This window comes from Danio rerio, chromosome 8, assembly GCF_049306965.1.
Source record: "Danio rerio strain Tuebingen ecotype United States chromosome 8, GRCz12tu, whole genome shotgun sequence".
In the NCBI taxonomy this organism is placed as follows: domain Eukaryota; kingdom Metazoa; phylum Chordata; class Actinopteri; order Cypriniformes; family Danionidae; genus Danio; species Danio rerio.
The window spans coordinates 51,915,001-51,930,075 of NC_133183.1; the positions used below are offsets into that span (position 1 = coordinate 51,915,001).

The 15,075-nt window shown below is 37.6% G+C and overlaps 1 protein-coding gene across 22 annotated transcripts in view; it reads right to left on the reverse strand.

The window, feature by feature from the left end:
- Positions 1 to 15,075, reverse strand: part of ncor2 (nuclear receptor corepressor 2) — a 197,225-nt gene that overhangs the window by 113,326 nt on the left and 68,824 nt on the right. For all 22 annotated transcript variants that reach the window (XR_012383753.1, XR_012383752.1, NM_001007032.1 and 19 more), the window contains one exon: positions 10,396 to 10,567. Coding sequence is in view for 20 of the 22 variants with exons in the window: in NM_001007032.1 (NP_001007033.1) it covers positions 10,396 to 10,567 (172 nt within the window). In the remaining 2 variants the exon portion in view is untranslated. The remainder of the gene's footprint in view (positions 1 to 10,395; positions 10,568 to 15,075) is intronic.

Consider the following 15,075-nt stretch of genomic DNA (forward strand, 5'->3'; position numbering starts at 1 on the left):
CACTGCATATCGGAAGCAGTAAACACTGCACTATAAAACCATTCAATTCAATCCATCATTCAAAGGCAGGCTCTATCAACCAAAGAGCAAGAGTGGAGAATGCACGCCGTAGTCAAAGTTCAAAATAGTTTAACATTCCACTCTAGTCAATCTGCTTATGCATGAACCAAACATGCTCACCGGACAAACAAAGTCCGCTCAAATAACGTGTTGAGAGAACATTTCTATATACTTAACATGTTTCTGCTTCTTCAATACTGATATTATGTGATCACAGCAATGGCGGTAATCTGACTTCATTGAATGATTAATTTAATATCTAATGATGTTTGGCACAAAAGAAAAATCAATCATATATATATATATATATATATATATATATATATATATATATATATATATATATATATATATATATATATACACACACACACACACACATACATACTTGTGCAACCATAAACATAATTTTGTGGTCCTGGGTCAGAATGTAGTTAGATTATAGACTTGTGATTTTTGAGAATAGTGCAACCCAAGTTATTTAATTAAATAAAAAAGTAAAATCTTATTTTTGGTTTTCGCAAAAAAAAAAAAAAAAAAAAAAAAAACTGGATCCAGATTTTTCAATTTCGGTGAATCTCAAAATTAATGTTAAATTAGAAGAAGTGTTGTAGTCACATAAACTAGAGCTGCACAATTAATCGAAAAAAGATCTCAATTTCAATCCCAATTCGACCCCCACACAATCTTAATCCAGCATCTCTACAATTCAGCCAATCGTATTTTTAAGTTCTGAAGAAGGATAAAAGCAACATAAAATCTTCACATTGTTTAACATGAATAACATGTAATTTCTGTCTTAATGTTATGATGTATTTGAGGCCGCAAAATGTTTACAACTGAGAAAATGTGCCAGCCTGTGAATGAAGTCTACTTTAGTGAACAGAACCTGCATAGACTGTGAATAACAGGTAATAATGTTCAGTTATTAGCACAGAGAGATTGTTTAGGAGCTGCGTGGGAAGTATGATTACCATGTTTTTTTCCCTCAAAGTAATGGCAGCCATGACATGAGCGCACTCGGCAGTGAAAGTGAAACCAAAAGCACGCATATCATTTAAACAATCATATGGTATTTTAGAGTTATGATTACGAAAAGCGAGGCAGTGGCGCAGTGGGTAGTGCTGTCGCCTCACAGCAAGACGGTCGCTGGTTCGAACCTCGGCTCAGTTGGTGTTTCTGTGTGGAGTTTGCATGTTCTCCCTGCCCTCGCATGGGTTTCCTCCGGGTGCTCCGGTTTCCCCCCCAGTCCAAAGACATGCAGTACAGGTGAATTGGGTAGGCTAAATTGTCCGTAGTGTATGAGTGTGTGTGAATGTGTGTGGATGTTTCCCAGAGATGGGTTGCGGCTGGAAGGGCATCCGCTGCGTAATAAGTTGCTGGATAAGTTGGCGGTTCATTCCGCTGTGGTGACCCCGGATTAATAAAGGGACTAAGCCGACAAGTAAATGAATAAATGAATGAATGAATGAATGAGAAAAGCATTTAATATGTTTTTTTTTTCTTTCATAGCGAACGTTGTGCATTAAAATAAATGTTTACTGGGTCAGTATAACTACTATTTTAGTCAGAATCGTGCAACCTTAACATACATGTTTTTTAGGAACTATTAACCCTTTTTTACAAATAAATAAATAAATAAACAAAATGTAAACAAGAACATAAAATAAATACCATTAAACTGATTCTGAAGAATTCTAACAGCTAGATTAAATTCATTTTGAGGCCCCTATATTTTTGCTTTGAAATTCGGTCATTCCTCCTACACACATTCTACACAAGCATTTATCAAACTGAAAAAGGAGACGTGAAGAACATGTAAAATCCAGTTGAGCGCTCTGATTCAATAACACCTTTATGAATCATGTGCTGTCAGACTAACAGCAGTCATCTGATACCCAGAGCGGTAACAAGCCATTAGAAACAGACGTGCTGCTTCACACCTGCCAAAGTGCTGCAGGTACACCACAAACTCCATATACAACATGTGTGTGTGCATGAGTGAGCTCTTCTTCTTCAACTCGCTTCATGAGCCTCATCCAGTTTGACAGCTCTTACATAAAGAGAGCGAGAGTATTTCCTCCGTCCACCTTGACTTCAGTGTCCCTTTCAGATGTCGCTCTCTCACCCAAACATGCTCAAATCCTCATGTAAATGCCCTCCACCGCTCAAACGGCACATCTAGGTCAGCTCCATTACTAATTAATTACTATTGCACAATGGCTTCACCCACACACACACACACACACACACAAACACACACAAACACACACAAACACACACACACACACACACACACAGTTCTGCCTTCAAGCCCCATATTGTCATGTCTCCTAAAAATACACAAAAGCTTTAGGGGGAAGTCATAACAACTCAGCAGAAGAATACTGGATGGGGAGTGTGATCACAGTGACCTTAAAGCACAACACAGGCAGGCTTGCTCAAAGAGTGTAATCGTTCTGCCCTTTACATCATGCCACAAGCAAGGTGTGATCACAGTGACCTTAATCCTGCTGCAAACACACACACAAACTCAAAGATGCACATTAAGGGGTGTGACCCAGCTGTCCTTTACACCCGGTTAGACACTCATGTCAGTGTTTCTTTAAAATCCTATACATTAGGGCTGCACAATACATCGTTTCAGTATCGATATCGCAATGTGTGCATACACAACAGTGACATCACATTGATATGCAATTTATATAGTGGGCTTTGCGGTGTCATTTTTTCTCTTACATGTACAAAACCATCACGCATGCGCAGTTTATTTCCCTTTTATCTTTGCTTTGTTGGATTTAACTATGCTTGTAGTTTGTTTATTACATTTTTGATGCATGATTCACTACCCTAAAGAATCATTCAAGACAATCAAAATTAAAACATTTGGATTTAACACAATTCTCACTATTACTAGTTGCTTATTAGCATAAACGTTATTGAGATATTGCTGCTTATTAGTACTTGTAAAGCACATATTCCATATGATCTTATTCTACATCCCTAATCCTACCCAATACCTAAACTACCTTAATAAATTAGGAGTTTATAGAAGCAAAAGTTAAAATGGCAAAAAGGAAAATATATGCATTGCGGAAAAACAAAATAGCGCTGTGTTAGATTTTTCCAATATTGTGCAGCCCTAATATACATTTCATTCTTTTGAGACTTATAATTTCCTTGTCCAATTGTTTAATCAAAAAGTTCTGCTGAATGACAAATTGTAGCGAGAAGACTGGTAAAAGCAGCAGCTCTAAACAAAAACCTGCAACATGTCTAGCTTTTTCCATACAGATACAGGTACTGTGAACTGGTATGTTCACATTGTTGCATTCAAATACTTAGGGTGCTTTCACACCTACACTTTTGTTTCGGAACGTATCTCGTTTGCCCAGTTAGCGCGGTTCGATTGGCATATGTGAACAGGGCAATCGCGCTCTGTTCCGCGCCAAAGTAATCGCTTGAATGAGGTGGTCTCGGCTCGATTGAAACGAACCCTGGAGCGGTTCGATTGCAGTGAGAAAGCAATCCGATCCGAGCGCAGTTGTATCACTGTGTTTTATGGATATGTAATAGGCTTACGGCTATATAAAGAGAGAATTATGAGTAGGGCGGGAAGTTTCGCGAGTCTCCGGATGCCCGCAAACGAGTGATGATCTCCCGGTAATCTCGCGTCTCCCTCCAGGTCCTCAAATAGGCATCGTCGCGCACCCTTCTCACCCCTCCCCACCGCGTCTCTCCTCAGACACGTCGCGCGCCCGCACCTTGTCAATCACCACCAAACCACCACCTCTCCTGACAGTTTAGCGGGACGGTGCAAAATAAACCCTGACACTCTGACCAATGTGAGGAGAGTTTACTCGCACGTGACTTGTTTTAGCTCTTTTGGTCCGATTAGAAACTTTGCAGTGTGAAAGCGAACCGCTCCAAGAACAAAAAGCAACAATGTAACATTTGTAATCTCTGTCTTGGAACAACTGAATCGATTCACAGGTGTGAAAGCACCCTTAGATTAGCAAACATTCTTAAGAATTAATTGCTTCTTAGGATAAGTATAATCTGTATAATCCAAAACATTACATAAGAATTCTGAAATTGTATTAGGGTAAAATTCTGTATTGGGCAGATTCAAATATTAAAGCAACGCTACACTTTTTTGGAAATGGGCTCATTTTAAAACTCCCCTAGGGTTAAACAGTTGAGTTTTGCTAGTTTTAAAGTCTATGCAGCGCTGTTATCTGCAGGGGGCTCTTTTGAAGCACTGTGTAATATAATTGCACCTGGTGTCGCCATGGTACAACAGCAAAGTCCTTTGATTATTACTCCAAAATGAGAGTATTGTTCCTGGACATATTGACCTAGAAAATAGCAACTTTTAATTTTTCATACAGAAGTGTCAAACTTTAAAGGGCACCTATTTTTCCCCTTTTTTTCAAGATTTAAGGCAAGTCTTTTGTGTCTCCAGAATATGTCGATTTCAGTTCGAAATATAGAATTTTCTGCTCTGAACACAATGTAGCTTTTTTTGTGACCTGTGCACCTTTAACGCTTGTTCTCCTCGCCCACCGTTCCCATGTGCCTGTCAGTGTGCCTCGATCTCCAGCTAAATCAGATAAACAGTACAGTGACAGACATGAAGGAAGCAGATCTTCTGTAATGTTTGTGAGAAATGCTACAGTAAGAACTTTCCCAATGATTATTTGATGTATTTGTTGTGGAGTTATATTAAGTTTTTCTGCAACGATGAGTCACACAAAATGTCGTTACAAAATTCACAATCACACATAGTGTGCATGTTTAACTTTGCACTGATTTTGCACGGCAAATGTGACATGATACAAATTAATATTTATTGCTGTATGGATATGCATTATGTTAATGTACAAAATAAACCTGATTTAACGTCCACAAACCAGGATTGGACCACGTCTTCTTTTATAAATATACTGACATTCGGCTGTGGTGAAAAAGAGGGTAAAATTGCTGTAATTTATTACAAATATGCACTGTTTAGAAAAAAAATGTTTTAAACTTGTAAATCTTGATCACATTTGTTGATGATTGATGATTACAAAGAGCTGAACAGATCATCTAATCCCAGTTGCTTTGGGCATTTCCTGTCTTGTTAATATAATTATGTGCGTTACTACGGAGACCTGTAGATACATGGCTGTCAATCAATTCAGTGGGCAGGGAAACTATAATCCTACGTCAAAATGGGAGGAATCTGTATCCTATTTTAACGTCAGGAAATTAAAAAAAAGAGACTTATTGTCTTTATATCACCCCAATAAGGCTGTGGACGCACTATGCCTACACACAGTACTGTCCAAACAGTTTACAAAAGATGATTTTTCATCATAGGTGCACTTTAAATAGGAAGATTATCAAAAATATTTTTTTAAAAAGATGCTAATGTTCCAATCTAATTAAATGATTTAAGCTTTGCTAAGCTAAATGTGCCAGACTCTGAGATCAGCTGAATGGATCCAGCAATGATAATACTCAACTGTTTAACTTTAGAGCAATTGTGAAACAGCCTACTACAAAAAATAGTTGTGTCCCTTTAAGCATTTGATTCAGCAAATTCAGTTCCTCAAAAACGAATACTATTAGCAATAACAGCACATTTTTCTAATTATACAATTACAAACATTTTTGACCTCAATCGACACACAAGAATTTATAAATAAGACATTCATAAGATAATCAAATAAATGCAGAAGGTTATTTCAGCTTTGCATCTTATTTTAACAACTTATAACCCTTTAAAATAAATAAATGAGAAACATTAGCAAAGTAGATAGAGTGATAGAGTACACACCCTTAATATACTGATGACTCAACTCAATTCTTAGAACAGCTTTTAAGAACTTCTTAGAATTATTATCAAGACATTTCCCAAATTCAGTGTCAAGACTTCTGTAAATCTAACCCCTAATTAAACACACAGCGAAACAGAGCAGAAAGAATATACACATTTTTTTATTGTTTATAATTAATAAATTCAATAGACAATAACAAATAACAATATACTTTTTTCCCGGATATACTGACAAATAAATATGTAAATCCTGGATAATTCTTGCATGGAAAATAACTAATTCTGTGCCACCTCCAGTTATTAACAAATATCTGGCCGGCAATCACAAATTTTATTTTATTATTAGCATCTAAATATGACTAATGTAATCAGTTCTTTCCTGCACGACTGCCCCTTTACTGGTTAAAGCCTGAAAACAATAGTAATTATGCACCAAAATCTCAGCAAATGCAACTGGGTTTTAAGGGAAGAAATCAGTGTTGTTATTACTGATTTAAGAACATGGCTTTACTTTAGTAAGATGTCTGTGTCAGTGCTAGGGCTTGACTGATTGCTTTTTTTAATAGATAAGTATGGATTATACAATCAATATCCATCGTTCAGTCTATGCTATTGTTGGGAGAACTTCAATAACCATATTTGTCCTGCATCTGCCATACAATAGCTTTGTAACTTGTTAAATGAAACAGAGCATCAGCTTTTTAATTGTTCGTTTAGTCACAAAACATCAACAACAAACGTTTTGAAGCTGTTAAATGTGGCATGACAGATTGCTTTGAGAACATCAGTTATTCTCTTGAAAGAGTCTGACTTGCTCAAACCAATATTTCAATCAGGAAAAGATAATAGAAATCAATTCATAAACAAGGTCACAAAACATTTACCTCAGAAAACTATTTAACCATTAGAAGTTGCTACAGAGGAGCAGTTTTCTAAACATATATATATATATATATTTTTTTTTTATTATTAATGTATGTATTAATGAAGATTTTAGTTTTTATTGATTACCTTGATTCTAAAATGAAGAATTAAGAATTAAATGGCTTTTGTGATGATATCAAGTAAAAAAGAATTAAGAATTAAATGATTACATACAAGAAGATCTAGATAGAATCTGTGGAATATTTAGCTATTTCTGTTTTTAATTAAAAAATGCATAATGGTTTTGAAAGCATAGAAGCTAAAAGATAAAAACAAATTTCATTTAAGGTTAATAATACAAATCCTTTTTGAACCACTTGTTTGGTAAACAAAGCTCCAGTAGGTCTCTAATATTGACCTTCTTTAACAGAAGAGTGGGTGCAGCCATTGAAACCTTATTGGCTCAAGACTTCTATTCTCATTCATTTATACTTAACTTTATTTACTTAAAGAACAGCTTTAATTCATTCAATTGCAGCTTAGTGCCTTTATTAATCAGGGGTTGCCACAGCGGAATGAACCGCTAACTTCAGCTGCAACCCAACACTGAGAAACACCCATACAAACTCCTTCACGCACACCACGGCCAATTTAGCCTATTCAAATCTGGGTGAAAACCGGAGCACCCAGAGAAAAACCATGCGAACACGGAATAATTAAGGATTTCTTGTGCGCCCCAGTACCAATTGGCTGGCCCAGTGGTTGCAGACCACTGCTATATAGTTTGAATGGAATTTGTATGTGATAATTTGGACTAATGGTGGATCTAGTACTTGACCTAGTACTTCATGAATTCTCTGGCGTGGCCTCATGGGATAGCGTAGAGTCCATTGGATGTGCACTTCAGAATTTGAATACAGTAGAAAGTAGTTGGTCATCCAGGTACTTCTCGCCAACTGTTTTGAAATACTATGAATACTACTCGGCTCAAATACTGTATTATTTATCATACTATATAGCAGAGATGCCCAAACTAGGGCCGGCCGATGGTAACCTTTGATTTGGCCCACCATTCTAAGGGCCTACTCCCACTATGCCATCCGTACCGTGCCCAGGCCCGTTTCCCGGATCGTTTGAGAAGTGTGAGTGCGCTGAATCAGGCTCAAGCACGGTTCACTTGGCCGGCCCTGGCCCGGTTGGAAGAGGTGTGCCTGAGCCCAGTGTGTGAGTGCAAAACGCGCCAAAGCTCGAAACTGAAAGCAAGACGTGACTTTTAAGGCACTGTTTCATATGGATTTATTAATAATTCTTACTGTTCAGTGAACGCAAACTGCCGTAGTTTATTAAAGACGCAAACCCGTCACTGCACGACAGCTGTGCGCCTTCAGCAGACCTCCTCATTCCTGCAGCACGAGAGCTTTATGATTGTTTATGAGCGCCAAAAGTGGCGGATCTGTTCGCTGAAATATCTGACTGCGTGTCCCCGCATCTCTAAGGACTGTTTGGCGAAATATTTGACGGCATATCAAACGACTGAAACGATATAACTAGAGAAATCTCCACTGTGCTGCTGAGTGAGAAAGTGCTTCTCACTGTACAGCGCAGCAGCGATGACGTAAGCGTGCCGAAGCCCGTTTGTGGTGTGAGCGCGGGCCGTCGGGGGGGACAAGCGTGCTTTGGCCCGGTTCGAGGCAACTGTACCTAGTGTGAGTACGGCCTAAGAGAGGGAGATTGATGGGGATGGTTTCAAGATTGTCAATTCAATTTTAATGCAACCCTTTATATGTTGTTTTATTGTTAAAAGCTATCTGAAATGAAATGTTTCAATAAAATGGTGTAAATTAATCAGATTCTGTTTAAATGTACATATGGTCACCCGACAAAGCAGAGATTTTGGTGAGCAAAGGAAGCCAAAGGCAGATTCTGCTCGACTAGTGTATTAAGCATTGAACTCCACAGTGTTAAAAAGTGATGTTTTTAAGTGAAGTTAAGTAATCATTTCAAAAGTTATACTGCATTACTTAACATGGTTCAAAGTCATGTTTTCTATTTATTTTGAAATATTATGAAAAAATTAGGAAATTATGGACGGCAACTTTAATGTAATATAGTTTGGTATATTTACCTTTGGCTCACGGCTCTCAGTGATATTTGGCTTTTGGCCCTTCATACGAAAATGTTTGGGCCCACCTTATACAAGCAATTTCAGAGGCAGCCTTTGACTTATCTCCTAAGTCTTGTTGTTCCTGTGAGGAAGAAAACTAGTCTCTCTAGAAGTCAATAAACACTCTCATAATTGGCTATGGGATGCACACTTGGCAAAAGCTGATCCAGTCTGGTGACACCTACAGCTGTAAAGCAGCAGAAATGGGATTTCACATGGTTTAAGGAAGCAGTATGGTGTTAAAGAAAGACTGTATACACTCCTACACACACACACACACACACACACACCCTTCACAGAGCCCCTGACCTAGAAAAGAGAGTTCCTAAGAAGTTGCAGAGTTATTCCAAACATCTGCCTGTGCCGTTTACCGTTACACCACACACACATTCATTCCCTCACAAAAAGCCACAGCTGCAAAGTCAGTGGTTCTGGTATTAGTGACATAACTCTTCGAGATGCAATCTTTAAGACGCATATAGCATCTACACGCGTCTGTTCCCAGCAGGCCTGTGTGGTGGTAAATGGCAGTGCTGGCCGGGGTGATAAAAACGCAGGCCAACGGAAACAGACAGGCTGATTTACGAGGCCGATAAATATGGACTAAGTGATAATCTGCTGAACAGACTTATTATCTCTCTTCTCTGCAGTCGGATTAATCCATGTACAACAAGCAGCATCCTTTCTAGTCTAATCCCACAATAATAATCATAAAGCACCAGCCTGAGGATTCAGAGACTGTTACAGCTTTTGTTTGCCACAGTGAACGCTAACTTTAAAGCTACTTAGTGGTGGGAGGGGGGGGAGAGAAGCAAATTTAGAAAACTCTCAAAGCTAACATACATATGTTATGTTGGAACCAGCCATATTCTTCATCCTGCCCTTCATGTTCAAAGCAAGCACAATAGACAGTTTCAAACATGTGCATAACTTGCAAGTTTTTATGGTTACAGCAAGATTTTAAAGGATATTTGCTGTAAAAAAAGGTGCACTTTGCATATGTTTCAGCGTTTTCCATTCAATATGAAAGAATAAGGCTTACAATTTAATGCAGAGGAAATGTAGAGGTGGCTAAATGCAAACGTCCTAGTATTATTGAATGCCTTTATGATGCAAAATGAAACATAAACAGTCAGTTAAAACTCCGTGCTAGGATAAGACTGTCTTTTTGCAGCTTATTAGACATTACATAACATTATTTTGAAGGCAAAGAGACAATTTGTTCCATCCACCACTTTATAATAAATACAGAAAAAAGTGAAAAGCATAATTATCTTTAAGAAATAATAAATAAATAATTATAATAACAAAAAAATACAGAATAGTGTTGAATAGTTGTCTAGATTGGACATTAAGGTAGTGAATATTATTTACTGCAGACTACAATTGGCTATTCTTTTGTTTGTATAACAATAATTAGCATCTTATCAGTTACTGATAGGATATCAGGAGTTGACTCTGTATGGAAATTAGATTTGCCGACCTTTGCCATTTCCTCAGCTCCGCCCACAGTGAGGGCCTGACGATGAGATGAGTGTCGAATAAGAGACTCCGCCCCAATCTCCAAGCGAGGTCGCTTCATCTCAGAGTACTCCACTTCTGATTGGCTGCTGGCGTCCTGCAGGTATATGTGTTCATATCGGATGTGGGGCTCTCTGTAGGAGGACAAAAGAAACATAAAGATGATGATTTATACAGACAGTAGCCTAATCAGAAAGAATGTCAGGACGAAAAGGTTAGCGAATCATTTATTGCAATTGACATTTAACAGCAAGTGTTACAACATCCGACAGAAACTTCAGATGGCTGAAGAGGATGTCAGAACATATACGTTGCTTCGTATTCATTAAGAGAACAAGACTTGATTTTCTCCATTAGGGATTAATTAGATTATTAAAAGTGTGCATTTATGTGCTATTGAGGATATTCCACTTAGGCTGCAACAGCCCATACTAACTTTAAAATATACTCATGATCAGTAATGGGAATAACAACACTATAAATAATGGCAATACTTTGAGTAATCAAATGAGTTACTGTTTCCCCCATAACAAAGCCATTGCCGTTACTGACAATAAAATGTGCGCTACTATAGACCTTTTTCATGGCTGCTGCATAGAGGGCGCCATAGCGACCAGCGTCTTCCGGTAGAATGCTAAAAACTTCCGTTTACAGCATGTACCACTGGTAATTTGCGCTCCGAAAATGGGTTTCAATAACGTTTTTAATGGATAACAGAGTGTTTTTGTGACACACAACTTAAAAATGTGTTTGTTAAAGCCGTTATAATCTGCCGTCAGAAATACAGTGTGTGTGTGCGTTCCCGGCCTGTCAGCTGTTAGCTCATCGGCTCTTTAACACACACACACACACACACACACACACGCACACACACACGCACACACACGCACACACACAGAGAGAGAGAGAGAGAGAGAGAGAGAGAGAGAGAGAGAGAGAGAGAGAGAGAGAGAGAGAGAGAGAAAAGAGAGAGAAAGAGAGAGAGAGAGAGAGAGAGAGAGAGAGAGAGAGAGAGAGAGAGAGAGAGAGAGAGAGAGAAAGAGAGAGAGAGCAAATCACGAGTTCTGGCATGAAACTTTATAGGTATGAAAGTCGTGCAATTAACAAAAATGACCAATAAAAGTCTGTTATTAATACTCTGCTGGCTGATTTGATGTTAATTCTAATCGCGAGCCGTTTGTGTTTTATTTTGTGTGTTGTATTCACCACGGTTTGTGTTTTTCTGTCATTTCAAAATGACACTAGCCTATAGTTTCACTGTCACAGTTATTAAATCAGTGTGTCAGTGGCACAGTACAGGCTACGTGTGTGTGTCAAACATTTTGGTGAATTACATTTGTTTGGGCTGGTTATATATTTGAAATAAAGAGAAAATGTTGACTTTAGCGATGACAAGGCTTCATTTAAACTGCAGAAGATGCCGTCTGACAACGAGGGGAAAACGCCTCACAGCAGCTGTTTTCCATCCTATTAGATCGCATTTCTTTAAATGATCAGTCCAGGAGATGGTGCTGATGGACAACAGTATTAGTTCAAAGATGATAAAAGCAGGTAAAATAGATTAAAACTATCATTTCAAAGCTGTCCAAATGTGACTGTTTACACGCATCAGCTGCCGACCACAAGTTCTTCGCATTCTCCTTGCGCATACACGCAAAGCATAATGGGTAATTTTGCGTTCCAAGAAAAAAAGTCTATAATTGACAACACTGAAGCGGTTTTCATGCCAACAGCATCTCTCTCAGCCATAGGACCTCTCTGGGGTGCGTGTATATGTGTGTGTTTGGGGATGGGGGAGAACACATAACCAACAAGCAATGATGATTGGTGTGTTTGTAAATGTGGTGTAACTGAGAACATGATGATTGGCTTAGATAAAGTACATTTTCATCGTTTGCCAATCAGAGGCAGAAGAGTACAGGTGTTCACACACAAGCACACACACAGTCAGTGGCACACACAAACGACAAGGAAAATCCAACAAGATCAAAGGTAGTATTTGCAAACTGAAAATATAAGCACTACTTTTCTAAACGACTTTCTTGTAGTTTCAAAACTATTAGGGGCGTAACAAATCAACCCACAGTTCTGAACGCACATGACCTGCAGATTAATTTCTTTTTGAACTCGTAGGTTAATCCAACATTCATAACAATTGCCGAGAGATTGCCTCTCGTGTCATTCAAATCAGGTGTATGAAAGCATTTTGGCTTCCCTGTAAAATATAATGATGACAGAAAAAGTTGTGATGGGACCTAAATGCTTTCTTAGGTTGTTAATTAAAGATGTTTTCTGTCAGTGTTTGTTTAGCCTGCATTAATGCATTCAGTATAAAGCTGCACAAAAAAATCGGGATCTGCTCAAAGCCGTGCAACATGGATGGTAAATGATAATGAATTGCATTTGTTTATCAATCCTTCGAATTGCTGCATTCAAATCTGCGTTTGATTTAGAGAGATTCAGTTTTTATACTTTTTCAGTTCTTTATAAACAATTAATTAACACAGAAAAACTGTGAGAACAGTTTATATTTCAGATATAAACACTTATGTTTATAGTAAAGGTTAAAAAATACCGTTTAATGGAACTTGACGCTGGTGAATGTTGTAGCAATTGCATTGTGTAACCAATGGGTGGCGACAAACAGCCATCAAAATTGTCACTAAATAGGTTTCCAATAAAGATCCATCTATAATCAAACATGAAGTTATATGTGTGAATTGTTGAATCACTAATCGAAAATAAATATGTTGTACAAGATGTTGCGCAAAATCTATGACTCAAAATTCATAGCGTGATCCGAACCATGAGATTTGTGGTCCATTACACCACTAGCAACTATAGTAATGATAATATTTATCATGACATGTTATCTGATTGTTGTCTCTCACATTGTAATGTAATGTAATGTATATTGTCCCACAACAACATTAAAACAGTGTAGATTTGTGCACAATGTTTCACATTTATTTTATAGTCATTTGACAATTCGTTTTTTAAAGTAATGCAATAGTTACTTCCCTGATAATTAGTTACTTTTATATTATGTAACTATTTATGAGATGTAACTATGAGTAATTTCTTTTTTAAAGAAATGTGCTTAACACTGCACAAGACACATTACTCAAACAAATGAGATGAAGAGTAACATGCTGTCCTATAAAATACAACAAAATCCCCAGGAGGACTGAATCCTTGATAAACATACTAAAATAGCAGCAGCAATCATAACATCCAGGAATTCAAATGCTATCAAAAAAAAAAAAAAGTCAAAATCTCTACAATTATTTCACAAATCTCTGGCTAAGTACAGGCTGCCCAGACCAAAGATGAGTGTAGCCATGGCAATGTTTGAGTGCTGGAGGCAACAGTGCCTTGTGGTGCTTGGTACAGGAGTGAGCCTTTTCACACAAGAGAGTGAGCGGTAAATGGACCTTGATGGAAGAGGACAGAGTGTGCGGTATAAGAGGAAAAGAGAGGCACCTGACCCTCTGGCTAATGCATTATTGACATCAATCACACATACATAACGTCTCGTTCTCACTTAAACTCAACCAAGCATCTGCCCTTTCTGTGTTACACCAGATTGTCCAAAGCTGCAACTATTGAGTGTATAAAACTGAAGTAATTCCTCCTAGTCTAAAATCTCTCTGAAAGCTGGCCTGTATATTAAAAAGTGAGATTTATTATGTAAGATTAATTATGAAAAAAATTGGATAACATCAAAAATTCCAGGTTTGCTGTGGTTGTGGTTAGGACTGCGCTGAAGTACAACTGTAAAAAAAGAAAACAAATATCCATGCTATTAAACAATTTTAAACCACGTCTTCAACTGCGGTAGAAAACCACATGGAGACCTAAAAGTTCAGTTTTAAGACGCACGCTACAGTGTTCCCACAAGGTTTACACCATTTTGGGGGGATTTCTTGCTACCTAAAATGACGGATTTTATGGCTTTTTTTTTTTTTCAAAATTTGCAGCTAATATTTGTAACATATCCGTCTCTCAAGATAATTTTTTAAAGAAATTTAGAGCAATAAATATATATATATATATACACACACATATATATACACATATATATATATATACACATACATATACATATACATATATATATATATATATATATATATATATCAGAGTCTAAACTAGTCCTATACTAGTATGAAAATATAATTCATTTGCATTTGTTTTCCAAATTTCTACACAAGTAAAACAGAGATGCTTTTTTTACCCAGTATTCTCACTGTAAATGAGATGGGCTATTAAAAGTCTGAGGTATCAAGTAGCCTAAAATTAGAATTCTGCCTAAAAACAGAATTTCTTTATTTTTACCTGGCTCAGCAGATCCATTATTTCCATCTATTTTATTTAAAGGTGCTGTATGTGACATGCTAAGTAAAAATTGTTTATTTGAAAAACAATGATGAAGTCAGAAATGTTGCTTTGAAAATGTGTGTTTCGTGCCAGAACGTCCGTTTTTGTTTTGGTCCCTTTAACCTGCCCAATCCCTGTTTAGCCAATTATATTTCAGTACCCCAGGTTGCCTTGGTGGAAAACAGCGTAGTTCATTCATGAAGGCTCCCAAAGCATGTGTCCGGGACCCAAATGCGATGCAGATTCAGAGTTCCACATGAGG